Below are 27,122 nucleotides of genomic sequence, written 5' to 3' on the forward strand. Positions count from 1 at the left end.
AGAAAAAAAAATTTTTTTTTCTCAGCACATTAAACCATGCCGTTATGCTAAGAAAAAAAATGACTGCAAAATTATATCTTGAGGGTTTCCATATTTATCCACCCCCTGGACTATGAGTCAAAACAAGATTTATTTGTATAGTTAGTTTTAAACTGCCAGCACTTCAAGTTCAATTTGGAATGTGGGGGGGGCCAGGGCGGGGGGAACAATCAAACTGCTATTTTTTGCTCCCTGCTGTACATTGTCGCCAAGGACAAAGATCACAGGCTGAGATTTCACTTGCAGCCATGAGGAGTGAGGAAGAGGGCCCGGACCTCTATGGTTGAAGAGTTGCTGTGCTTTGGGACTGGAGCAAGAAGGCCTGGAAATGAGACAAAGGCACCTACCTGTGAATTAGCAGATGTTAGCACGGGCTATGAGAGAAGCACAGTGCCGTGGAGAACCCACGCCCCAGCTCCAGCTGTGCCTCACAAGCTGTGGATGCCTTCGCGCAAGTCGCTCCCTTGCTCTGTTCTCCAAAGTGAGGTGTGTGTGTGTGTGTGTGTGTGTGTGTGTGTGTGTGTTGTTTGTTTAGTTCAGAGATGCTGATCCATATGGATTCACCTTTCCATCCATTCTTTTATTTTCTTTGTTTGTTTGTTTGTTTGCTTGTTTGTTTTTTCGAGACAGGGTTTCCCTATGTAGCCTTGGCTGTCCTGGACTCGCTTTGTAGACCAGGCTGGCCTCGAACTCATAGTGATCCCCCTGCCTCTGCCTCCCGAGTGCTGGGATTAAAGGCGTGCACCACCACTGCCCAGCTTTATTTTCTTAATGTATAGGCTTTACTATATGCTGCTAATTGGATGCTTAAAAAACAAAAACTAAATGTTAAATTCAATAAGCAGAACAGACACTAGTGATTGACAACCTGGGCTTGCAGGGCATGCCAGGCCACAGTGCTATACCCGAGTCTGTCTCCTCTGCCTGATGCGGGTTCTTGAGGATCCTCAGATGTCTAGTTTGTCCAACTGCTTTCTCCTCCAAACTGCAATGGTTAGATCCAGCCTCCTAGTGGTGAGGAGACGGCCAGTGGGCTGGGGATGCAGAGCTGGCAGGAAGGACTGCTTGCCTTGCCTTCCTAAAATCTCACAGTCCAGTCATCATGGACTATGGCTGGACTAAGCTCAAGCATCTTTTGAACAAGGCTTGCAGGCAGGGTGGAGCTGCCCTGGTGTGGGGAGGGCTAGGAGGGTGAGGCAGGAGAGGATCTGTGGGGGCAGAACCACTTCATCACACAGGGCACTCCTGTTCTTTGGTTGAGGCTGATCCCAAAAGACTCTGTTTTCTGTGTGATAAAAGTGGGAGAAATGGGGCCTAGTAGGAAGTATGGGGTCACTTAGAAGGAAGTGCAGTAGCTGTCTAGAGCCCCTGGTCAATTCTTCTTGTTTGTTTGAGATAGGGTTTCTTTGGGTAGCCTTGGCCGTCCTGGAATTCACTCTATAGACCAGGCTGGCCGGGAACTTAGAGAGATGCATCTGCCTCTGCCTTCTGAGTGCTGGGGTTAAAGGTGTATGCGTGCCACCATGGCTTAGCTCGAGTTAGCTCTTGTCAGAGAGTCACAAGAGAGCTAGCCTGGCCCTTCCACTTCTCTTTCTCTCCCCCCCACCTCCACTATCACCTCCCACCATGATGAGATCCACCATGATGGAACATAATTAAGAGGGTTCTGCCAGAGCTAAGCCAGCCCTGGCATCACACCCTTGGTCTCCCCAAACAGTGAGCTAAGTGAGGTTTTCTTCATATACAATTTCTTTCGATATTATTGACATAATATGAGGGCCATAAAGTAACTCTCCAGATGTTCTCATATGTGAGAGACCTCTGATTTCCTTCAAGCTGGAAGGAACCTCAAGTCCTCTCATTTACACTGTTCTGTCACGGGTCGCCTAGGAATTCAGTGCTACTACGCGCTGAAGATTTTGAGTAGGGTCCTGTCCGTCAGTGCATAGTTGGCCCAAGCGTCAGGGCCAGGAAGTGGCTGAGGTGAGAGGGTAAGAACTTCCTTTCCTGGGAGCTGTGCCTCCTGTCCTGAGCACCTGTTCCCTCCCCCATAACCTCTCCCCACACCATTCATGGCAAATGCCATGGCAACTTAAGGCCTTGTTCCCTGGGCTTCAGGTGGAAGGGGGTGGCATTGGGAACAGCTGGCCACTGTTCAGTTAATAACAAGGCTTCAAGCCCTGAAGATTGTTATTATAGCTCCTCCCGCCCTCCTTCTCCAGGCAAGGAAGTTGGCAAAGTGCTCTGAGCTTTTTGAGAGAAAAAAAAAAAAGGTTCCCCACAAATATAAAGTACTTATTATTTTCAGTTCCCCTCAGATCAAATTAGGTGTCAAGTTTTAATCTATCACCTGACACATCTGATTGCTGGTTGCCAAGGCAGAATGACTTAGCTTTTCAAGAATGGGGGAAAATAACTGCATCTATGGTGCTTCTTTTCCACACCTTCAACACACAGTCAGCCACTTGGCACAGCCTCCTACACTTGCTCCTGAAACTCTGAGCCATGGAACTGGATGCCTTTCCTAGGCCAGCCTCTCAGGTCCAGAGTGCTGGGCACATGGCCCATGTTCAGCAATGTCTTGGTGAGTGGTCTGAGGTGCTTTGCGAATGACTCAGAGCCTTGCTATTCTGAGAGTGGAATAGCAGCACTGGCCTCCTTGCAAAGTAGGGAGAAATTGCAAGTCTCATTTCCAATGCCTCTTGTATCTGCGAATGGGTCTGCCTTTTAAAGAGAATCCCCCCCTCCAGGAGACTTCCAGGTATGAAGAAGTTTAAGAAGCACTTGTTTGGGGTGAAAACTATGGCACCTGAAAGTCAAAAATCGCCTGGACAGCTGTTTTTGTTTTGTTCTGTTTTGTTTTGAATTTCCAGGCCCAAGACTGGTCTGTCTATAGGGAAGGCCTTGCCATCGGTGTTGCTCAGGTGAGCCCAGTGCTCAGGCAGTGTCACTGAGAGTTCCTTCAGAGTTCAGCCACACCTTCTGTCAAACGTTAAAAGACAAGCCTCAGACTACAAATTACCCACACTTCAATGATCCCAAGTTAGCAATGTACAATTTACCACCTCAGCCTGGTGCCAAAGCCCATGGGTGACTCAAGCATCCTGTGGGGCACGTCTGACAACCCCTTCCACCGGGGAGAGGCGCCCAAATGCTCAGCTGTGTGGAGAAGCACCAAACCCGTGCTCAAGTCTGCAACAACACCTTCTAAGATTTCTTCCTGCTCACCAGACTCAGCCTGACCTCTGTCTCTCTGGTGAGATCCCAGCCTCTCTGGGAGCCCTACAGACTAGGGACACCCCCAGTGACAGCAGAGAGCACAGGCCCGTGGTGTTTGTCCCCCTTACTGCCATCAGGGACAGACATTAGGACATCCCAGATCCCAACCTGGATGTGTGTAGGGACGTCTGAGGCTAGGGAGAGAAAGAACAAACAGCCTTGGAGAAGTTATCAGCTCAGCTTCTTCATCTCGAGATGTGATAGGTTATGGGAGATTTTACCAGAATGACTATTTTCAAATGGAATCCCTGCTATCTAATGTATGCAGACCTCGAATGCACAAAGCTGGAAACCCGATGAGCAGCTAGGACTGAGAAAGGAGAATGTAGGGCCCCAAACTGTAACCTCTAAACCTTTCCCTGCCCTGCCCTGCCCAGCTTTCTAAGAAATGTCAGCCTGATTCCAGGGCTCCAAGGATGAAGGTCTTTAAAATCCCACTGGATTGCATCATCAGCAACATTTCTCCTTGTGCTGCCAACAACAAAGAAAGTAGATCAGGAAGAAGGGAAGGAGGGTGGAGGAGGAGAAGGAGGGGTCAAGAGGAAGAGAAGAAAAAGAAAGATGATGATGATGGCAATAGGAAGAGAAGGAAGGGGAGGGGAAGAAGGGTGGTGATGATGATGATGATGATGATGATGATGATGATGATGATAGGAGGAGGAGACGAGTCATGTCATGGATTTCAAAGTTCAAAAGTCCATTTGCTTCCTTCATTAGTTAGGTGAAGAGACAACCCCATGGCATTTCAAAACTTAGGGACAGGAGGATGATTTGTATTAGGCAACTCCCTCAGAAACCCCTAAATCTATTTACATTCTAGCCCTTAATTTTCTTGGTGATGAGAGACATGCACATTGGCAGCTGACAAAGGGCATGGTCCAGCTGAGTGATGCTAAGGGAGGAGCAGCTTTGGGTAGAAGAAGTCAGACGTCAGGGCCAAAAGGGAGGAAGAATCTGGAATAGGCAGGCAAGCCGGGGACCAAGCTGTGAATGTACACAGGGCCAGAAAGGAGAGTTAGGGAGCAAAGGTGAGTCCAGGAAGAAAGGTGGCTGCTCACCTCCACGCTGCTCAGCCACTGCCGGATGGACAGGAAGGATTGCTTGGCTGTGAGGTCATACATAACCACCACACCGTCGGCCTTTCTGAAGAACTGCTGGGTGACACACCGATACCTGCCATGGGAGAGCCACAGTCAGGTGTGTGCCTTCCTTGGGAACTCCTGACTGGCCTGGGACCTGTGTAGGTAGCACCTCACCTTTCCTGCCCTGCAGTGTCCCACAGCTGCAGGGCCACCTGTACATTGTCCACAGTGACTGTCTTCACGCGGTAGTCAATGCCTGCAAGGTGAAACAAGCCTGTGAGAGCTGCCTTGGTCATGGACTCCCCTCAGTTTCAAGCCAGGAGACGATGCCTTCATGTCTGGAACCATAGGAGGCAACCTTTCCTTGGTAGTGCCTGGGGGACAGTGAGAAAAAAATGGACTGGGGAGGCATGAACTTTAAGGGCACGGCCTTGTCTTGGACTGTGGGACCTAATAACATCACCGGATCTGGCTTCGCTGCAGGATCCTTGCTGTACCATCATGCACCTACTCTGGGACACTGGATAAAGTCATGCCAGTGCCCCCCCCACACACAAGTAACATGCAAGGAGCAGATGACTTCCTGATTGGGATACTGACTGTTGACACATTTATTCCATCCCTCCTTCCTCCGTACCTTACCTCGCTCATTCTCTTCTTTTGGTGAAACTACTTTCAGAATGTCCCTAATAAATTCAAACATCCTGAGGGGATGAAAGATACTTTAATATCACTATCAGATAATGCGTGTGGAGGAGGAGCAGATAGAGGAGGGGAGGGGCTGACAGGCAGTGGAAAGAACAGAGCAGTGGGAGAGCGGTGGGGGTGGGGTGGGGGCGAAGGTGGTACTCACGCCCTTGAGAAGGGTCTAGGACTCTGGATCATTATCAGACCATTCATAATCACCTCTCCAGTTATGTGACTCTACCTGGGCTGGACTACCCAGACGGCCAGGGGCAGGTCAGTACCATGCAGTCTGTACCCCAGCAACCCTCAGAGCTGAAAAAAAATCTCAGTGCAGGGTTGTCCTACCTTATGACTTCTCTGAGCCGCACTGAAAGATGAATAATTGTCTTGGGCCACACATTAAATACCACGGGGTACGTATTGTGGGCTGCAAGCAGTCCCGCTTCATTTTGTGTGACATCGCTCATTATGTACAAAGGTCATGTTTGATGACCACACAGTAGAGTTACACACACACACACACACACACACACACACACACACACACACACACACACACCATGGGGAGATGAGAAGTACAATGAGGGTTCCTCCCTTCCCTGGGCTGGCAGCTAGGATGAGGCTCCCCACTCCATTTCCAACCTCCTTTCCGGGAGCACCCAGGCAGCCCGTGGCCATGTGTACCCATCAAAAGAGATGACAGCTACTGGCTGCTGAAGTGAGGGCATGTGTTCTTCTTAATTAAAAACATAAGAGGGAGGGGTATCCTAACTCTACGCTCTGGAGAAGCCCTCTTTGAGCAACCAGCTATGGGTTTTGCACCTGCAGGGGCCAAATCTGGAACCACTCAGAGAGCCCGAAGCCCCAAGAATGGAGCTTCCTGTTGCTGGCATTGAAAACTGGGAGAGGGCAAGTGGGTGTAGCTGCGGGCAGCTGGTCTTGGCTGTCTCAAGCAAACCAGCTCTGCCATCTTAGTTATTGCTAGAAGATGGACAAAGCCTTTATTTTGCAGGGAGTGAGGGCTGGACAAATGTGTTCTATGCTGTGGTGAGCTGGGTACAAGACCCCCCTGGACCAAAGGGCGTTTCTCTGTGCAGCATCAGACAGGCAGTTGGAGAAGCACATACGCAGCCAAGAGAGGCTGAGTGCACAGCTGTAGAACACAAGGACAACACGAAGTGAGGATGGAGTGACAGACCCAGACACCATGGCAGGAGAACAAGAGCTCAAAAGAAGAGACAACAGAATAATTAAGGGTCAAAGGGCCTGGAACAAATGAGCTTTAAGACCATCCGGAAGTGTAGAGGTACACGCCTGAGGAGGCCCGGGTTCTCAGAATGACCTTGATGATGTCATTTCCCCTCAGTTTTAGAGGTTCAGTTCTTTGTATGCTGAGGGGGATGGAGGTTTGAAGGAACTAAATCGGGGGTTCACAATCTCTAAGTCCTGCTAAAACGTTCAAGGATGGCGTTGGGACATCCTTCAGCTTACAAGCTGAATAGACATGATGGCTGAAGTGAAGGACCGCTGGTCACTAGCAATGCCCTGTGGAGGTGGTGTGGGTTAGAGTTGAGCTGAAGTCCCAGGAAAGTGACATCAGCCTTTCTGGAGAAGCAGGCCAGGCTGTCACCATGCAGAGAGAGAGAGAAGGAGAGGGGATATGGCCGCATGACACCTTGCAGAAGAACCCTGGGGTAACTCAGGAATTCTCTGCAGGACAAGGGGCCGGGTGGGATGGGGACCTCACTGTGGTCAATAGCGAAGAGAGTGCATTCTGTCAGGACGTGCTTTAGGGTGCTGAGCTGTGGCTAAAACAGGGAGGTTATGAAGCAATGTGGAGTAGTGGGCCTGAGCACTGGGGAGGAGTCTTGGCTGCTAGGGAGCTTGGTCTCTGACGCTCACCTCTCACTGGGGGCCTCTGTCCCCTCACAATCTTGCTGGATACAAATAGACCATTTCCAGTGGTCTTTCTAGTTCCAGGGTTCCACACAAAACCATCATTTGATGTCTACAGATCCTCACAGGCCCAAATAGCTGTTCTTGAAGGATCAAGCAGGGTCCTGAAGTGGAGTAGGTAGGACCCTACAAGCTGCACCTCATAGTACATGCAAGTGAGGAGCCTACACACCATGTTCTCATGGAGTGTAGGAGCCCAGGAAGTCACCCCACATGACAGAGGTGAGACCAGAGGAAGAACCCAGTGTGTGTTGCTGGGTGGAGTCATACCTGCTACGCTGAACAAAGGGTTGGCCAGAGGTCTGGGTAGAATTTGGGCTGCTGTGGCCTTGGGAAACTGTGGCTCTGCGGTGCCACATCATCCTAAAAGGAACTTATTTTGGTGGCTGGTGTGACAGTTGCTCATGTGCAGGACAAGGTGAGGCATATCAGTCACTTGAGAACTGGCCAGCCTGCTGCTCTGGTGTGTTTGGGACCTTCAGTTTGTCCTTGTGGTGGTTTGAATAGTAATGGCCCCATAGGTTCACATGTTTGAATGTTTGGCCCCTGGAGTTCTCACTTATTAGGAGGTGCAATTTTGTTGGAGTAGGTGTGGCCTTGTTGGGACTATCTGATCCCATTGTGAACCCCAAGATTGTAAACTGTAAAAACCTATTTCTTGTTTGGTGTGATTCAGCCCTAACACACACCTTTAATCCAAGAGCTTTTTGAACATAGGATTTAATAAAGTTAACCCTAGGTCAAGAGGTGGAGCAAGAAACCAGCTGACAGGGATTAAGTATTTAAGGCCATGTGGAGGAGAAGAAGGAGCTCTTTAGTTTTTAGTTTTTGCCTTTTTCCTCCTAGGCCATCAGCTGAGCTAGCAAATGTTTTGACTTTTCCTTGGGGATGTGAGCTGAGTAGGAAGGTCAGGTGGGTGCTTTCTCTGCCTCTCAGAGCTAGTAGATTTTCACGCTAATATCTGGCCCCTGAGCCTTATTGGTAAAATCACATGTTTGGGATTTTTTTTTCTCTTTTTCTTTTTATAACAGGTCAGTGTCTCACTCTTTCTTCCTGCTGCCTGAGGATCAAGCTGTAGAACTCTCAGCTCCTTCTCCAGCACCGTGTCTGCCTGCACGCCGCCATGCTTCCTGCCATGATGCTAATGGGCTAAACCTCTGAACTGTAAGCCAGCTGCAATTAAATGTTTTCCTTTATAAGAGTTGCCATGGTCATGGTGTCTCTTCACAGCAATAGGAACCCAAACTTAGACAGTCCCACAGTGTGTGGCAGCCTCCTCAGAAGCACAAATGAGTCAGTTTTCCTCTTCATCAGAACCTTCTATCTCAAGCCTGGGGTTGGAAGCGGATGCGGACTTGGCCCCACTGTCAGGGGGCCATCTACACTCTGGGGACTCTACAGGCCTCTCTCCCCTGTCACCATGAGCCCATGATAGAAGCCTGACTTGTGGGAGCCACACTGCAGCACCCTCCAGGAAAGCCTGTCTGTCTGCCTACAGCCACTGCACTACCTCTCCACAGTTAGCATGCTGGTTCCGGGTCAAAGGAGAGTTAAGTCAGACTGTCCTGGGTTTGAAGCCAGTGTCTGCCCTGCCTGCTTTAATGCCTGGTATTCTGAATATTCATTCTTTATGTGGAGTAATGCAGGGGCTGGGCTGGGGGGCAGGGACAAGAAGATGTAGCAGCATGAGAAAAGGCTCGCCAGTAGGAACAGGGCACCGAAGGATGTGGGAAGAGACCATGGGTAGGAAGAAGGATGGAGGACCAAGATCAGGGTTTAGGGGAAAGGCTGGTAAGTCTCCCCAGGAAAGGCTCCAGGGAATGTGAGATTTGCCCTGTAGAAGTAGTTTGTCAAAAGCCAACAGTCAAGGGTGGTCTGGCCAGAGACCTGGGCTTGGAAGCTTTCTTTTTCACAGGAGAAAAACAAAAAACAAAAAATAAAAAAACAAAGCCCAAAAGGGGGAGGGGGGCACTATATCCTCTTGAGGTCACAGAGCCAGTCAGTAGCAGAGGCAGGATGAGGACCTAGGATTTCCAATGTCCCCCTGAGTCACCCCAGCGCCTCCTGCCCCCAACCTTTGCTCACCTCTAACGGTAGAAGAGGGACCCTCCCACTCAGAGGGTGCTATGTACATACAACTTAACTTAGTTAGGCTACTATGGAAAGGACTAGACGTGCCTTGTCTGGGGTATCAGCACTGATCATGGGAATGTGGACAGGGCTCTTCATCTCTCTGGACCTCAGTTTCTCAGTCTTATCAGGCTGATCCATGGATATGTTGTCAACAGTCAATGCTCAGATTATAAGACTCCATGGTTCAGTCAGCTCACCAGTTCAGCTAAAGAGGCGCAGCAAACCTTCACGTGTTCCTTTACCTTTTGTTGAGTGACTCAACCTGGTAGAAGTTGAGAGATTAACTTGCCCTTGATCCTGCCACACATTCCAATGTCATGTGCAGCTTTGGGTGAAACAAGTAAGAACCTCTCTTTGAAGGAAATATTATCCCTAAGTGGGAACACACTCAGCCATTGGTTATCTAATGGCAGCTGAGCCCAGTACCTCCTACAGTTAATGCCTGATGATGCCCAGCCGACTGGGGATTCATGACAAGCACAAGTCAGTGGGCCAAAGAAGGCCAGCAGGGTGTTGGCTGTCCACGTGTCCACAGGCCTAAGGGCAAGGCAGGCAGGGGCAGGCCCATAGGAAAGGGTGATGGGGGATGGGCTTAGTCCTGGGGGAAGTTCCCATCAGATCTGGGGAAGGATGAAGATTTAGAAACCCCACTGATTAAAAGTGGGGCTGAGGACGGGAGAGACGGCTCAGTGGATAAAAACAGCTGCTGTCAAGCCTAATGACCTGAGTGTGATTCCCAGGACCAACATGGTAAAAGGAAGGAACCAACTCCAACAGGTTGTCTTTTGACTTTCATATTTGTGTTGTCATGTGCATGTGTGTATGTAATTCATGCACACATACATACACACACACACATACATACATACATACATACATACATACATACATATGTGTAATTTTTAAAAGTGAGGCAGAAGTGGCATAAGCTGGGTGAGAGCTCACAGAGGGGAGCAAAGACCTTAAATCCACCTTCGTTAACCTCAACTCCCTAAATATAAGGCCGAAACTGTGGAACACTCCTCCCACCCCACCTACCCAGCCCACCCCACCCACACATCATGAGCTTGGCAGCCCAGCGATGTCAGGGGAGATGGGCCCCTCCTAGCCCACTACTGAACAGCCAGTGCCACCATTCCTCCTGTCAGCCCTTCACTCCCTTCCTGAGCAGTGAACTCACCCACAGTGGCCGCCATGCCTGGGGAGAAGCGGGCCTCACAGATCCTCCTCAGGTAAGATGTCTTCCCCACAGCAGAGTCACCCACAAACACGATCTTGAAGAGCCTGTCTGGGGTAGAGGGGACGCTTTCCTCCTGTGGATGGAAGACAGTCTGGTCACCTGTGGGGCATGGCCACTAGGCCCTGCTGCTGCTACATTGCCTCTTATTATCACTGCAGAGGTGCATAGAGGCCGCGGCACTGGGGAGGCCAGTTCTGCTTCAGACTACAGCTAGCACTGGTCTTAGAGCACTCGGGTTCCTTCTGGCATGAGCAAGAGACTGTTAAGGAGAAACGGCAGCCGTTCACATATGCTCATGCCTGATGGGGCTCCGGGACAGGCAGAGTGGATGGTGGAGTGGATGGGCCAGGCATGTGAACAGCTATTGAGGGTGGTGTTCCCAGAGGGTAAGACTGACAAAGGGGCAAGGGTCTAGAAAAGAGAGGCTTAGGGAGAAGGCAGAGTTTTCTATGTGGATAAGGAGGAGAAGTGTGCTGGGTTGGTTTGGTTGGTTTGGTTTGGTTTTGTCAACTTGGCATAAGATATGGTCACATGAGAAAAGGGCATCTCAATTGAGAAAAATATCTCCATCAGATTGGCCTGTGGGAAAGTCTGTAGGGCATTTTCTTGACTAATGATTGATGGGGGGTGGGGGTTCTCTGTGAATAGTGCCATGTCTCGATAGGTGGTCTTGGGTGGTTTAAGAAAGCAGGCTGAGAAAGCCATAAGAAGCAAGCCAATCGGCAGCATTTTCCCTTGGCCTCTGCTTCACTTGCTACTTTCTGGCTCCTTCCCTGACTTCCTTTCATGACCATGAGCTGTGAGCTGAACTAAATGCTCTCCTCCCCTAGTTGCTTTTGGTCATGGCGCTTATCACAGCAGCAGAGAAGCAGACTAGGGCCACAAGGCAGTCTTTGGGAGGGAGAGAAGACAGAGACAGAGGACAGCCACAGGGCTGAGAACTATTGGCTGGCTCCTTCCTCTGATTTGAAGCATGCCTCCCAGGAGGGAGGACGGAGGAGAGGCAGGTTCATAAGACTCAGGAAACTGAAAGGACGCCCTCAGAAGCCCTGAAAGCCCCCAAATTCACAAAACCCCTTCCAAAGGTTATTTCAACAGAGATGAATGGTCTGGAGGAGGAGACTCTCTAGAGGAGCTGCCTGCAAGTTGTCCAGGGAGCTCCAGGGATACAGTTTTCTGGAGTCATCACCCATGCTGGGGTGGGCTAGTTAGTGATACAGCTGCCTTTGAGTTAGTCACCAATGCTCTGGTAAGTAGCCCCAATTAACCCAGTAGTTCTCTCGCTGGGTAGAACCATTTCTATACTCTGTCGTAGGCGCCCTGTCTACAGTAACTAGGTATTAATCTTCATGTGTCCCCAGAAGTCACCAACAGGTATATAGCCTCTGGGTGGGATGGAGGTCCTTTCGAGTCCCTGCACACAGCCCTTTTGTCCCTCTCTTCAGCTTCAATTGTGACATAGTCATTTGTCATGGATAGCCAAGTGGTGATTTTTTTTTTTTACAGCCTTTGTGCTCTTTAGTTTTTGTCAGCTTGACTCAAGCTACAGTCATCTGGGAAGAAGGAACCACTGAGGAACTTCCTCCATCAGATTGCCTGTAGGCAAGTTCCTGATTGATTAATTATTGACTTGTGGAGGAGAGGGGGGATCCACTGTAGATAGTACCACCCCTGTACAGATGGCCCTAGGCTGTGTACAAAAGCAAACTGAGAGATTCATGGAGAGAAAGCCAGTAAGCAGCATATTCCTTCATGGTATTTGCTTCAGTTCCTGCCTCCAGGTTCCTGCCTTGAGTTGCTGTACTGGCTTCCTTCAGCGATGGACTGGAATGCTGCAAGGCCATCTTGGAAATTGTAAGATAAAATAAACACTTTCTTCCTTTTAGTTGCTTTTGGTCAGTGTTTTTACCACAGCAACAGAGAGTCCAAACTAGGACACCTTCTAGGAAGCTTCCAGAGACAACCACACAGCCACACAGAACAAAGCAGGGCTGGCTGGCCTGCCATCAGCCTGGGACTGTGAGCCTAGTATGGCTGGACTTTCTCTAGGACACAAACTGAGCAAGGGCTGGTGTGAAGGACACCTCCCATGGGCACCCACTCCCTTCAGATCACTGTCTGGTCGCCTGCCTCACCTTCAAGCTTGGCTCAACACTGCTAATTGGGGGTGAGGGTGGGGCTCTTTGGAGTGGATTTAAAAGTGGATCTGAGGGAATTAGCTTCTCTGGTCGAGCAAATACCATAATGAAGCAAAGCGCGCAGCTGGTATGAGCAGTGCTTGAATTTTGGAACAGAGCCACTAACAAACAGACTTTGGGAGAGAAATGCAGCACTTAGGAAAGAATTTAAGGTCAACAACAAGAATTTAAAATAAAATTGAAACAACACCCTCTGCCCTGTTTTCTTTAGCCACTGAGTACATAGGGCACTGGCTTCTGCATGTCATTTGTCTGAGATGCCTCCAACTGTCATTTTTTAAACGTGGAAGAGCAGGCACAGTAAGAGGTGGGAACGTGAAACTCAAGATGGAGGTGGTCAAGATGGTGGCTGTGGTTCTGGTTATAGATGTTTCTTGACCTTCAGCCCCAAGGCTACCTTGTCCCTTCCCTGGGAAGAACTCTTGCTTTCAGGCACAAACCTACAAAGCCATAAATGACACAGCTATAGGCATCTTAAGTCACAAGAGCAGGGAGGTCCTCCAGCCTGCTCTCTTCTCTTGAGGAGAATCTATCTGTTGGGTAACAGACAGATGATCTGTAGGGACAGGCAGGGTTGTCACATCAGGGCATATGCTGTCATTTCTCTCTCCCTCCTACATGCTTAAAAAGTAAGGGTTGGGGTGTCTCTGAGACATAAAAAGGTTGCCCCCCGCCACCCCAACCCATGCACAGTGTTGTGAGTTTCTATCCTCAGCACCACAGGACGGACAGACAGACAGACAGACAAGGAACAACACCCAGAATCCAAATAAGAAAATAAAAACCTCCAAACAAAAACGACACATTCTGGGCTGGCAAGATGGCTGGGCAGTGAAGGCAGCTACCCCCAGGGCTGACAACCCACACTCAACCCCTGGAACTCCAACAGTGGAAGCCGGGAATAGACTCTGGAAAGTTGCTCCTGACCTCCACACATGTGCTGTGGCATGATGTGCCTACAGACATGCACAAATAAAATATTTTTTTTTTAATTTAAGCGAATTTTTCTAAGTTTTAAACTTTGGAAATCCACAGTTGTAGGAAAAAAAAAAGAAAAAGTTCTCTATTGTCTGAGACAATCGCTATTCACACTTTGCAAATATTTTTCATTCTATATGAGAAAATGTTTTATTTAAATAGATTTGAGGATATATATATATATAATTTATCCTATTTATCCTAATTATTCAAACAATACAAATTCCCAAGTCACTAAAGAATTTTTAGAACTGTGTTTCTTAAAAGCAGGTATATAATATCTATTAAATTAATGAAATATAATTTAGGTCCCTGCAATGGCCTTTTTTTTTTTTAATGTTCTTCTATTCTAAACAGCACTTACAGTCTTGACTTTTCACCAGAAGTAACATTTGACTCCTATTACTGGGTACTCTCCAGAAGAATGATACTGTCTAAGCCTCACTGCCTCACGGAGGTCTGCCTCACATCAGCCTTCCATACAGCTGGCCCTCTTTATTCTCTCTGAGGTTGCATCAAAATGGCATGACAGACAGCCTTGTGAGGAAACATGGGGGCTGTGGGTTGTCTGTGAGAGAAGAGCAGTTACGGAACGTGTGCTAGGTACTCTCATGCTAAGAGCCCAGTGGAGAGGCAAGCTGTCCCAGCCTCTCCCCTCTGTGCTCCTGCTTTTCCTCCTGCCTGTGGGGAAAACATTTCTGTCAGGCCCATCAGACCACACTGAAGACACGCCTCAGGACATAGGAGCCATGGCTTCCTCCTCTAGCCTGAGTCCTACAGGCTTCTTGGTTATATATTATAATACTGGGTGACATCTTGTGATGACACTGATACTGATCTATCTGTGTCCACTAAAAGTGAATGTAGATCGGTGTATTGAAGGAATTTGGGAGGGAGCTGAGATGGGGAGGGGACCCGCTAGCTGGGGGTTGCCCAAGGGAGATGCCCCTTGTATACTGCCGTGAAGTTTCTAGAGCTGCTTGGAGGACCAGGGCAGGGGCCAAGGGTGGATGGCCTGTTTCAAAGTTCAAGTCACAAACTAGCAGAGGAGCATGGCTCCCAGTAGGCAAAGAGGCATCACTCTTCCCGGGGAGCGCGCTTGGTGATAGGAATCAAGTGCTCTGACCTTTGAACTGACCTCCTCACAGGATTCAGAGGAAGATCTGAGTCAGGAGAGGGATGTGCATAGAAACGTATTGGGGGCGGGGGGGAAGAGTACACAGGACGCTGGGGATTGAAGGAGGCTCAGCTGACTGAGAGAATAGAAAGATGATGGCATGTGCGCTTGACAGTTGGACCAGATGACCATTTGTAATGGAGCTTAGCAGACACTGTTTCCAGTAGGTGTTCACTAAATGCCTCAGATCCCAGTTAGAAGAGGCAGAGTGTAATATGGGGGCAAGAGAAGTTAACAAGAAGAATTTATTGAAACTGATGTCTCTCTCTCCCCCCCCCTCTCTCTCTCTCGCTAAAAGGTAAGGAAAGGAAGGTAATCTTTGCCACAGAGAATATGGCGAATCCCCAAGCCCACTGCAACTGGCCCTTCTGAGTGTCCTTCCGGTCTCCTGGGCTCAAAGCCAAGGGGCTGATGTCAGCAGTGTTGCCTGGACCTTACCTTGTAAAGGGCTTCTTTTCCCACAGGCTGCCCTCGGGGAGATGTGGGGATGGGTTCCAAGGCGGAGGCTGCCACACTTTGCCCTTCTGTGCCCTGGTCAGAGACCTCCTCCTCTTCTTCTGGGCATCGGCTCAGTGGTTTCTCAAAGCCACCTTCCAGGAGCTGAGGCAAGGGGTCTTCCTCAATGGAGATGATTCTGCGGAGTGCCCGGGAACGTGGAACTCCAGTCCCGGGATCCCCAGTGCCCAGCTCCTCCTCTGCCAGGAGATACGCACTCAGGCCCACAGAGTTTCTCCTCCTCGAGGTACCGAATGCCTCTTCCTCTTCTACCGACTGGCTATCAGGATGGGGGCGGGGAGGAAGATGAGTGGGAGGAAATGGTAAAATATCAATATGGAAATGGAGAGATACTTGCCCGCCTTGCACAGGAGAGAGCTCCAGAGAAGGAGACGGGGCAACAGAGCCATGAGCCAGCTCATGTTTTGAACAGCCTCATAAAACCTGCCTGCTGCCGCAGCTGCCACCACTGCCAATGATGAAGATGCTGATGAAGATTAGCAGGTCTCAATTAAAAATAAAGGCCCTGTCCTCATGGGGCATTGGACTTAAGAGGAGGACCAGAGCAACAAACAACACAGATATATTCGTACAAACTGGACTGTTTAAGAAGGCAGTGAAGAAAGGATTATGCTGGGTTAAAGATACAGGAGTCTGTGAGAACACTCAGGTGGCTGGGCTTGCTCCCACTCCATGCCCTCATTTGCTGCATGTCCTTCTGGAAGGACATCAATTCTTCACACCTCACATCCCCTACCACAAAACATCCATCAGCCTAGCCCATTCATATATGAGACAATGCATAAGAGAGGGATGACCTCATAGCGCACACCCACACAAGGCACTTTCACGCAGGACACACCCACACAGTGCACGCTTACACAGCAGCTGTCCACACAGTGTCCCTCAGCAGTGCAGGGGTATTGTTGCTGTGGGAAAGCTCCTCCCACCCATGACAGATGTCTCCTGACTCAGAGACAGATCATTATGAACGGACTTGGGTCAGGAGGTGCATCCATCCCCATCTCTTTCTTGCCCCTTTCTGTGTTTCTACCTCAAAAGGCTGCCTCAAAGACCTTCTGGAAGCATTTGGGTGTTATGAGCAAAGAGGACAGTAGGAGGTAGAACGACCCTGGCAGTTTGGGCACAGAGAGAAGCATAGGTTGATTTTCCAAGGGTTTGGAGAGCAAATTCCGCACAGATCTCCAGATCACTGGAGTTTCTTCTCCATCTTAGTGAACAGTTCAAGCTGAGAGGATTTTTAAATGAGACAGGCATGACCTTGTGAACACACACACACACACACACACACACACACACACACACACACACTGAAAGAAATGCAGATGAACCAGCAAGGTGACAAAGGCACACACACACACACACACACACACACACACACACACACACACACACACACACTGAAAGAAATGCAGATGAACCAGCAAGGTGACAAAGGCAAAGGAGAAAGAGATAAGTAAATGGGATCAAGGGACACAGAACACTGCAATCCAAGAGAAACACCATTAGCCTTCCCTTGGCTTCTAGCAGTTTTTATTCGTAAGGCCACTAATAGGAAAGAAAAAGAAAACCAAAGTGAATCCATCACTTTCTAACGCTAGCTGTGATTCTGAAGGACAAATTAAGACAGTGTTTACTTTCAACAGAGGTGAACTGGTTTGGATAGAGAGTAAAAGATTCACAGCAATTCAACCACCTTTCCCTTTACTTACAAAACAGGATAAATCAAAGCCAACTGGCTTCTTTCCAACACCCTTCCAATGCACCTATTAAGCCCATCACCTCACTATCTGGTTCAGAATACAGTATCCCTGTCCATTTTTAGCTGCTTTTATATGCAACATGAACATGCATGTAGACATGCAAGCAGGCACATATGCGCGTGCACACATGCACACACACACACACACACACACACACACAGACACACACACACACACACACACACACAACATGTTTTCCCAAAGGTGTTTCAACAGAAAAAGAAACAAGCATTTGAGTGTGCCCTAAAATGAAGTGCTTCTTGGAAAAAAAAAAAGCGTTTTATTTGGGAACATCTCAAGCACTGTTGACATTCTATAATGGCTTCAGCTTAGCATGTCTAAGCTCATTTCTGCTTTGCCACCAAACACTGCCTGCCAGCAGTAGAGAGAGTGGCTGCTTTTGCCAAAATCGATATTGGAATTCAGAGCGCACACTTTGATGCTTAGTGGGTTATTTTCTATTTCCGCTGCTTGGCTGTGAGCTCATGAAGCCGAGAAGAGCAAACCTCTGCTCCAGTGACTCGCGTTCTACCTCACAAACGTGGCCGCTCACTACCTATCTATTCAATGGGCACTGCTGGTGGATAGAGATAGTGGCGATGTCACGAAACCTGGAAGAATGTCAGGCTTTCCATAAATGGATTACCAGTAGGTAATCCACAAGTGGCTGTCGAGTCAATCAACCTGAAAATACATTCAGTTCTAAGAAACCAACAGGCTAACAAATACTAGTGTAGACTGTTGGCTTCCAGACTGCACCTCACTATTGAGCTATTGAGAGATAAGCCATGATCTCTGATCAGCCTGTCTACACCCCCAAGTCACTTTTACTTTGCCCATATTTTCAGTTCACCCTTGCCCATCTTCTCTGTGAGTGAGTTTACACATCTTCTCCCACAATCTGATGCTAGTCAGCTCAGCCGCCTTGACCTCTCTGTGTCTATCCAAATTGATGGAGTACCTGCTCAAAAGAGGTAGGGGAGGAGCCGGGCATGGTGGCGCACACCTTTAATCCCAGCACTCGGGAGGCAGAGGCAGGCACATAGCTATGAGTTTGAGGCCAGCCTGGTCTACAAAGCGAGTCCAGGATGGCCAAGGCTACATAGAGAAACCCTGTCTTGAAAAAGAACAACAAAACAAACAAGCAAAGAGGTTGAGGAGGACTGGCTTGTCTGTCTGAATGAGCATCAAGCCAACACTTTGCATACTCACCCTCAGTCACATGCCGTAGCGCTGCCTTTGAGTTAGTTAAATATGAATCGCTGCAACGATCTGTCAATCACGAGCCCTAATTTCGTCTCTAGAGCGTTTCAGCTAAGGGTGATTCTATGTGACATTTTAATTCAGATCACAGTCAGAGCAGAAAAACCAGGCAGCCACTCTCTCCCTGATCGTCTTCACTTCCTCCTTTCTGAGTCAGCCCCAAGTTCTCTGCAGGCCCACAGCAGGGCAAGGTAGCCTCAGAGACGCTCTCTTGCCTATAGGTTTGCTCTGCATAGCCTCTCCCTAGCTTGGATGTCACGACAGAGAGGGCCAGGCCCTCAAAGAGTCAAGGCAAGTGACCGACTTGACCTCAGGCCTCCCTAGTAAGGCTACACCTCAAAGGACCAGTAAATGTGGGCCCAGGGGCAGCTCCCAAGGGATTGAGATGAATGCACAGGGAAAAGAAGGGTGGTGGGTGACGACTTACCTCCTGAGAAGGTCCCTGCCGTCCACATATTTGCCGATCACAGAGCCAGATCTCTGCTTCCTGCTCGCCTTGGAAGCAGCTGTGTTTGCCTTGGCCGCCTTATCTTTCTGCAGAAACACAAAATGCCCTGAGATCCACGCCGGTGGATCTGTCTCGATGCTTGAGCAGAAATGGGGGAAGACTCTAGACAGGACACTAAAGGAGAAAAGCTGGTGTGGTTTCCTGCTCAGTCACTCACTCTCCTGTTTCTCCACGAGCCGGCCCCCTTCTCACACACCCCCCCAATTAGGACTCCTTCATCTTCTTTCTAGGGATCCACTCAGAGAAGGGAATGCAGAGAGGAGAGCCTGGGGCTTCCTGTGCCATTCTTCACAGGAACTGGTAATTTGAAAGAGATGAAAAAAGAAAACAAAGATACACTCTACATAGGAAAATATTCACAGGCTCCCTAAGCTCCCTAAGCATTTGAAGTCACACTCTCCCTCCTGGCTCTAAGCTCCCTTTCCTAACAAAGCCCGTAAGGTATTGACATAGGGTCCTGGCCAGAGGGGCAGTTAGCCTAGGGCTCTGACCACCACTCCCTCACCAGCCCAAGACCTCTGCAGTCCTTTGTGGAAGCAGGCTGCGTGGGGCTGAAGTGTGCAAACACCATAACACAGAACCTGAGAGGCAGGAGCAGGGCCCAGAATCCCTTTGCCAAGAGTCTAGGGAGTCAGATCACAGGAAGAGTGCTGCCTTAATAAGCCACTCTATGCCTCTGGAGGAGTCACTCTATGCCTCTGGAGGACCCACAAGTGGGAGGAGCAAGTGCTGAATCCCAGCACCCCTGAGTGTATGGCTTTAATGACTCCGGGCAAATCTTTAGTTATTATTCTGCATTAACAGGGCTCTAGCCCCCTTTCTTTGGTTCCTTACTGGTATTTTTCCCTCCACTCCTTCTCTTTCAAAACAAAACGAGTTGAGTTTGGCAGGTGAAGGGAAATGAGGTGAAGGGATTAAGGTGGCATTTGGTTGGAAGTTTAAAAAAAAAATCAGCATTTCTTCTAAAACAATTATAATCGTTATCATTATCAGATAAACATGTATAGGCTTAAGCCTTGCCCTGATAGTACACATGTGGGTGGCTGAGATGATTATTGCTGGTTGATGGTGTCAGAGAAATGGTGATGTAACAGGGACCCTCAGGATGGCAGCATAAGCCAGGCAGGGGCAAACGCAGGGCACATCAACTCTCAGAGACTGGCTGTATTTAAGTTACTGCTCAGCCCGAGGCTGCAGCACACACACCACCCTCTCTCTGAGGGTTTTTTTTTTTCTCTCTCTCTCAAAAACCCCTTACACCTGAGTGAAAGAAAACAGGAACTCCCTTTCCTTGTGTGAGAGCTGAGATCATGGCGAAGGTGACCGATGCCTTCTCCAGAGACACACAAGTTCACGGTATGATAACCTTACAATTAGGGGGTTCCATTGAGCTACCCTGCCCCTTCAGAGAATCCAATATCTCCATTCTATAATGGGGGAATGAAGAAGGAGATGCAAATTTCTAGAGCTGCTTCAATGTGCCCCACAGTGAAGACCTGTGAATGTCACACTGTCTGGGAAGTTATGGAGCCCTGTGCTCAGGTATGGGAGAGGAGAGGTACACACAGAGATAGAGTTTTAGGTATGTGTAGAGATAAAGCTAGACACAAAATCAGCTGGGTAAACAGCTATGTGCACATTGTAAATTTGCTTTCCCGACAGCATCAAGTTTGGAGAGTTTCATTAGGAGATAAAATTTGGACCGAAAGGACAAGCTGAGCATTTGACTTCATATGATAATGATATTTCAGCTGTGCCATTTCACGATGGAACTACCAACTCATACCCAAAAACTGGGTGGCTCTCCCAAACATTTGAGTCTGGTTGTGGTAAGAGGGAGGCATTTCCCTTCATGAGAAAAACCCACGTGTGGTTACCTTATTACTACTTTGCATATATCAAGAGGGACCCAACACACCCTAACTCTCTGGGCAGTCTTGATCAGCCCTGGCACGGGTCAGATGGCCCCTAAGCCTTGTCTCCCTCTGCCCTCAGTCCCAAGAGAGCACTGGCCAATTACCTGAAAACTTATGTCCCGTTCATCCCGGAGGTGTTTGTTCCTTTCCCTGTGGACAGTAAGGGAAAGCTTTTCAAACATGGACTCTGTGGCTGACAGACCAAGGGACGTCCCATTAGCCAGCCAGATGGGTGCAGGAGAAAGCACCAGGGAAGGCCCCGGGATGTGGCTATGTACAGGGGAGAGTTCATGTGTAAATTAGCTCAGAGGCGGGGGGTGGGGGGGTATGAAGGGGGAGGGTGCAGGGTGACCTTCCCCCTATGCCTTGCCAAGCTTTGTTCAGCACCCAGGATGCAGGAGTGAGCAACCGCAAAGGTCTGGACTCTTCGGGAAGCTCGCATAAGGCTGGGGGTGAACACTACTGGGAAGCGAAGGCAGGGAGATGACAAAAGCAGACCCAGGGAGTGCCAGGCACTTCAACCTGAATGGTCAGGGAAGTCTTGGCTGGTGAGGCAGTGTCTCACAACCCTGAGGGAGGAGAGAGGAGCTGGGCAGGTATCTGGGGAAAGACTATTTGGGCAGAGGGTTGAGCAGGGCAGAGGCTTGATTGGGATAAGTTCATATGTTGGCGAAACAGAAGGGAGGGTTCACATGGTGCTTAAAGAGAAGAGGTCAGAGAACAGAGGGTAGGTCAAGACTTGACTGTTCACAGCCTCCTGGACCACAGCAAGAACTTTGATATTCACTCCAAACAAGACATGAAACCATGGATTGTTGGGGCAAGGGGGTTGGGGGGGTGGAAATGTATGGTGTCATGATCTGATTCCAGCACTGAAGATCCCCTTGGAAGTCACGCTAAGAATAGACCAGAAGAGACAAAGGTGCAGGCCTGAGAATAGACTGATATTTTTGAAGAAGTCAAAGTCACTGGTGGTGTGGGCAAGGATAGTTTGGGTGGAACGGTCGGGGAGAAAGTCAGCCTGGAGCACTGAGAATGGAAAGATGGGGCAGAGAACAAACAAAGTCAACAAACCAAGAGAGGATGGATCAGTTTGCTAGGGGCACTGGGAGCTCACACCACACCCACAGAGTTAGAGACAGAGGAACTCACACCACACCTACAGAGTTAGAGACAGGGAAGCTCACACCACACCCACAAAGTCAGAGACAGGAGAGCTCACACCACACCCACAAAGTCAGAGACAGGAGAGCTCACACCACACCCACAGAGTTAGAGACAGCGGAGCTCACACCACACCAAAGATAGAGACATGGGAGCTCACATCACACCCAGAGATAGAGACATGGGAGCTCACACCACACCCACAGAGTTAGAGACATGGGTGCTGGCAACATGAAGCAAGCTCTGTAAACTCGTTCTGGCTATTTCTGAAGCAGGAGGCCAAGTGAGAAGGTAGGAAGTGGGGGTTCTTGCAGGTTTAATGAAAGTTCAGAGTAGGTAAGTGAACAGACTCAGGACCCTGGGTGTTTGAGAGACACAAATGGCTTGAAAATTCTTCTCTTGATACAAGAGGAAGGCCCCTCCCTCCGCTCAGCTCAGCTCTGTGATTCTGCACCGGTCTGTGCTGGCGGCTGTGAACCACCAGCCTCTGAAGGGGGAAGGCGGGCTCAGCAGTGGTCAAAAACTAGTTATCACAATGCTGGAACCTACTGGGTACGACCCTGGGCCAAATACAAGTGCAGGGTGCCTGGAGGATCCGATTTCAGGCTGTCCCAAGGAATGACAGCCAGGATATGGGACCTGCAATGCCATCGCCTTGAAGAAAGCACTGGCAGTATGTCTTGTTTTCAGTGACGCAGCCAGGCCCTTGGAACAACTGTGGGGTAGAGGTATGGAAGGCAAACCCCCGACAAGGGCAAAATGAGTGTCTCGTGTTTGAAGGACCCTTGTGCTGGCTTCGCAGCAAGCAGGCAACCCAAGGGAGGATCCAGAAGGCCTCTGAGCTCACCACTTCATGGCAAAGTGCACCGTGTTGTTTTCTGTTTTGTTTATCCTTTCAGTGCAGGACATGAACAGACAGGAAGGAAATCCTCCTGCCTCACACTCCAGACGCGGTCCTGGTCCCGCCTCCATTCCACATTCCACTGCCTCTCGCTCTCCCCACCCCCACCTCACTTCCACCCTTCCTCCCACATTCTCACTTTCTCCTGGATTCCTGGTGACTTCGCTGATGGGGATAGTCTGCCAGGGCCCCTCTCTCATCTCTGCCTCACAGGCTCCGGGCCTGTGAGTCCACACTCCACAAACGCTGACCACAGAGAAAAAGACCCGTGAACACCTGTAGAGCCCCATGCCTATTCTTTCCTAGTCAGTCTCCTTGGGCCTATTACTCCATTTTTTTTTCTAAATACAACAGAATAATGAAAAACAAGCTAAAAAAAATTCCTTCTGTATCTTGTTCTCTTCATAAAGCCTCCTGAGGACAAAGACCTTGTCTCCCGTGGGGTAGAGCACGGCCCCTTAGATCTCTTCCATCTCCTGAGCAGTGCAGGCTCATGTCAATCTGAGCAGAGCATAGCTCAAACACGGGTGGCTTTTTAAAGTCCTCACCACTAAGGACGCACGTTTCTCTCTAACACCAACATGCTCTCGGTTGATGCCAGAAATCAACCATTACCTGACAGACTCGGTGCCTTTGCTGAAGGTGAGGTTGTATCCTTGTTCTAGAATTGCCGCCCACTCAGACCTACTCCTTCACAAGCAATGATCACCAAGCACGAGGCAGAGCCTGACTCAGAGAAATGACCCTAGAGGAAGGAGGCCATGCGAGTCCATGACTAAGTCTCCCAGTGGGTAGTACCCGGCAGCCTCCTGCACCATGCACTGGGGACTGGGGACACGCAGGCACTCCCAGTGTTGTTCCGGGCTACAGGCAAGGTAAGACTTCCCCGGGTGGACCCACCTTAGGAAGTCCAGCTGCTTCAGGAGACCCGACTTTTCCCGCTGTAGACTTTCTGTCACTCGGTACACTTCCCTGTGGAGAAGGCAGACACAGCCAGGTGAGTGACACGGCCATGGGGAAAGGAGGAGGAGGCTAAGCTAACACAGTACAGGGAAAGAGTGGCACTTCAGAGAGGAAAGAAGAAAGGTTGGGAGGGGGAAATTAAGGAAGGGAAGGAGGGAGGGAAGGAGGAAAGATGGGGGGAGGGAGGCAGGGAGAGAAGGAAAGGAAAATGAAGCAGAAGTGGGCAGCAGTGGAAAGTTAAGTTCCTAAGGCGGCCTCATCTTCACCTCTGTGCTCTGACCTTCGGCTCTCAGCACGGAATCTATGTGACTCTCAGTGTCGCCGCCAAGGCCCCAGAGTTCCTATTTCCACAGCAGTGTGGCTCTCTGGTGGAGAGCCCCCAACAGCCTGATAAACTTGTCACTTTCCAAAATCTGACTGTGCTCACTGGGCTGCGAGGACAGTCACCCCTCTGCCACCTCTCAGTGTCATTACTGAGCAGCTGACAGCAGCAGCAGCCTGGCGACCCTCCCAGCAAGCGCCTGATAACTTCATTCCTTAAGCTAAGTGTTGCCTTCGCCTGTGTATTTCCTTTCTTCTTCTTTGCAGAATAATTACAAAGTCACTCGACGACCATAACAGACTGAATCAAATTCTAAGTTCACCTCAGACAATCCTAATTAAGCAACACAACGCTGTCGGCTCCAGCAGAGACATGAATTCCTCACATTTTGTTACCAATTATATTTAATTTCAACTTAAGGGAAAACAGTGTATTTCCCATTATACAAACTGGGTCCCTGAGCAACCCCCCCTCCCCGCACCCCAATCTAGGACTCTGCTCTGATTAGCACAACACACGCAGTCCTGCCTGCTCCTGTCTGGCTCCTCTGGATCCTGAAGAGGCCGGGGCCCAGCTGGGTGACTCTCCTGCCCAGCTCTGATTCTTCCAAGAGACAACAGAAAAGCTGGCCCCTGCTGAGGGAAGGCAGCTCACTGCAGAGCCCAGCTCTGTGTCTTCAGTATTTGAGAAAGCAATTCATACGTCTCATGCTATTTGGGTCTTCTCTGCCTCTGTGAACAGCACCAAGACACACACACACACACACACACACACACACACACACACACACACACACACACGGCATACTTATGCAAATACATGTTCCTTTCTGTCAAATGAACACGTATCTATGGTGATTTATATATACATATATGCACACATATAGATTTATCCAGCTATTCAGTTTTTGTGTGTTAATCAAAGTAATCTTTAAACAGTGGCTCTGGGATATTTGACTAACCTTTTAAGTTCCTTTGAGCTAAATGTCACCTCTCCTTTGGTGACAGCATCCTGGGAGGGAGAGGACTAGCTGATTTTTGTTGCAGTTCTTGGTGGGAATTTTTTAGTTTTCCCCAGGGGGTTGCTGTTGGCTTTGTTTTTAGGAAAGAGATGAGCTATGGGGCATTCTGCAATATGTTGCTATGTGAAAAAGGTAAAACAAACCTGTATGCCTAGCTGGCTGCCATTCTCTAAAGGAAAGTGTGTGTGTGTGTGTGCATGTGTGTGTGTGTCAGTGCATGCTTATGTGTGTGCATTTTTGTGCATGGATGTGTATATGTATATGTGCTTATGTGCATGTGCATATGCATGTACATGTGTGCACGCATTTGTGTTTGTGGGGATGTATTTGCATATGCATAACAGATTCCAGAAAGATCCAAAGGACAGGGGTCACAGAAGGAAACAGACCTCTCTCGGGGAGTCATTTTTTTGTATCTTGTCTTAAACTATATCTTCAAAATAAAAGTTAATTAAAAAATCAGCTCAGAGGCGCAGCTTTTCAGCTGGCCTTCATTTTTGCGTTATCTTGCTGCCTAAGAGGTTTTTTTTTTTTTTTAAATCTTATCCTCAAATCTAGTTTTTCTACCTTCAATGTCTTCAGAGAATGGGAAAATTAATTTTGCCCGTTTGGAATTCTTTCTGATAAATGATCGAGTCTGTTTACTCCCTGTCTTCTGTCTTCTCCCTCTTCCCTCCCAGCAGCTCTGAAGCAATACCACACCACAAGACACCCAGGAGCCCTGATAGCAAGACCAGGCTCTGGCTCTGGCCTGGCCTTAGCTGGCTGTGCGGCTTCTCTGAGCCTTTGATCTACCTTTGTAAAAGTGACAGCGAACAGAAGCTTTATGGGGCCGCCAGTGGTGGTGGCCTGAGACTCCAGTCTCCAGAGAGGAAGGCAGCCCCCCCCCCCCCCCCCCCCGGCTTCCCTGGGTGTTCCCTTGGGCCCACCAGGTCCCTAAGATACACCTCAACATGCACTTCCTGGTTCCCTTTTCCTCCTCACTCCCTTGTCTCCATCTTTTTAGAGGTTGCATCTCTGGCTACCCTAATTAAGATAAGACTCGTGAACGTCTTGGTTTCCCACTCGGTGCTGAGCTGCGATGCACAGCACGAGGATTTGTTTCCCTTTGCCATCTTAGCATTTGTGCCTTCTGATGTTTGCAGTTTTGAGAACTTGGTTGGATTTGAGTGCCTGAGTCTGTAATAAGCTATGTGCCTATGCCTTGGCACCTTAGAAGGACCTGACTCAGCCTGCTTAGGATGAAATGCATGCTCCCCCCTGACCAGCCATGGAAAGCACTGACATGCAGGCTGGGCTTTGGTCTGAGTCAGCTTCTTGGGGGTCATTTATCTTACAACAGGAGATATCTTACTTGGGTGACATTCCCAGGCCAAACACACATCGTCCCTGTCATCCAGGCAGTCTATCTCAAATGGCTGACTCCACATGGGAGCGGAGGTGTGTGGAGTGTTTTGGATGTGTTCCGCATACACTCAGAATGAAGTGAGGGCTTTCATTCCCAACAAAGGCACTTAGCATGTGCGGAGGCTTTACTGCTGGTCAGCCCTACCATCCCATGCCCTGAAATCAGACCGCTCGGTGACTTTCAGGCACACAATGACCCCTGGCAGATGCGTTCATGAGTGAAGACATGAAGAGCGAGGTGAAGGAAGTGGGTTCCGGTCCTACCCTGAATCAGTGCCTCTCGCAGGCTCACTATTCTCTGGGGTATTAGTGGGGTGCATGTAACATTGACCTTCTGGGACTTTGTTTTTCTTGCCCCTTTCTTCGCTTCTGAGCACAGCAACAGAAAGCAAGTAGGTCCCAGCTATTTCTTGCAACCTTCTGGCTGTGCCTTGCATAGCACTGCTTTACTTAGTAGTCTCAGATCCCTGAAGAGAGTCAGGAGTCTCAAGGAGCATCAGCAGTGGACGGGCATGGGGTGGGGGGCTAGGGGGAGGGCAGGGAATGGTTGTGGAAGGTCATGCATGCCACCCCAGAACTCAAGAGGCTGAGTCAGGAGAATGATAAGGT

General features: G+C 49.3%; 1 protein-coding gene and 1 long non-coding RNA gene across 8 annotated transcripts in view; one reads left to right on the forward strand and one right to left on the reverse strand.

Moving 5' to 3' along the window:
- Window positions 1-27,122, reverse strand: part of CRACR2A (calcium release activated channel regulator 2A) — a 128,187-nt gene that overhangs the window by 8,904 nt on the left and 92,161 nt on the right. For all 6 annotated transcript variants that reach the window (XM_084766788.1, XM_084766791.1, XM_084766790.1 and 3 more), the window contains 7 exons: window positions 23,701-23,772; window positions 20,840-20,885; window positions 18,739-18,845; window positions 15,208-15,544; window positions 10,357-10,489; window positions 4,575-4,656; window positions 4,377-4,491 (listed from right to left, as the gene is read on the reverse strand). In XM_084766788.1, the coding sequence (XP_084622914.1) occupies window positions 4,377-4,491; window positions 4,575-4,656; window positions 10,357-10,489; window positions 15,208-15,544; window positions 18,739-18,845; window positions 20,840-20,885; window positions 23,701-23,772 (892 nt within the window). The remainder of the gene's footprint in view (window positions 1-4,376; window positions 4,492-4,574; window positions 4,657-10,356; window positions 10,490-15,207; window positions 15,545-18,738; window positions 18,846-20,839; window positions 20,886-23,700; window positions 23,773-27,122) is intronic.
- LOC311588820 lies at window positions 355-8,240 on the forward strand. Of its 2 annotated transcripts, none has more exons than XR_014776341.1 (2): window positions 355-525; window positions 8,075-8,240. It is a non-coding gene; the product is annotated as an uncharacterized lncRNA (long non-coding RNA). The 2 variants fall into 2 exon arrangements; XR_014776342.1 differs by lacking the exon at window positions 355-525 and adding an exon at window positions 7,739-7,955.

Source organism: Acomys minous, assembly GCF_964271855.1.
Source record: "Acomys minous genome assembly, chromosome: 17".
Classification (NCBI taxonomy): Eukaryota; Metazoa; Chordata; class Mammalia; order Rodentia; family Muridae; genus Acomys; species Acomys minous.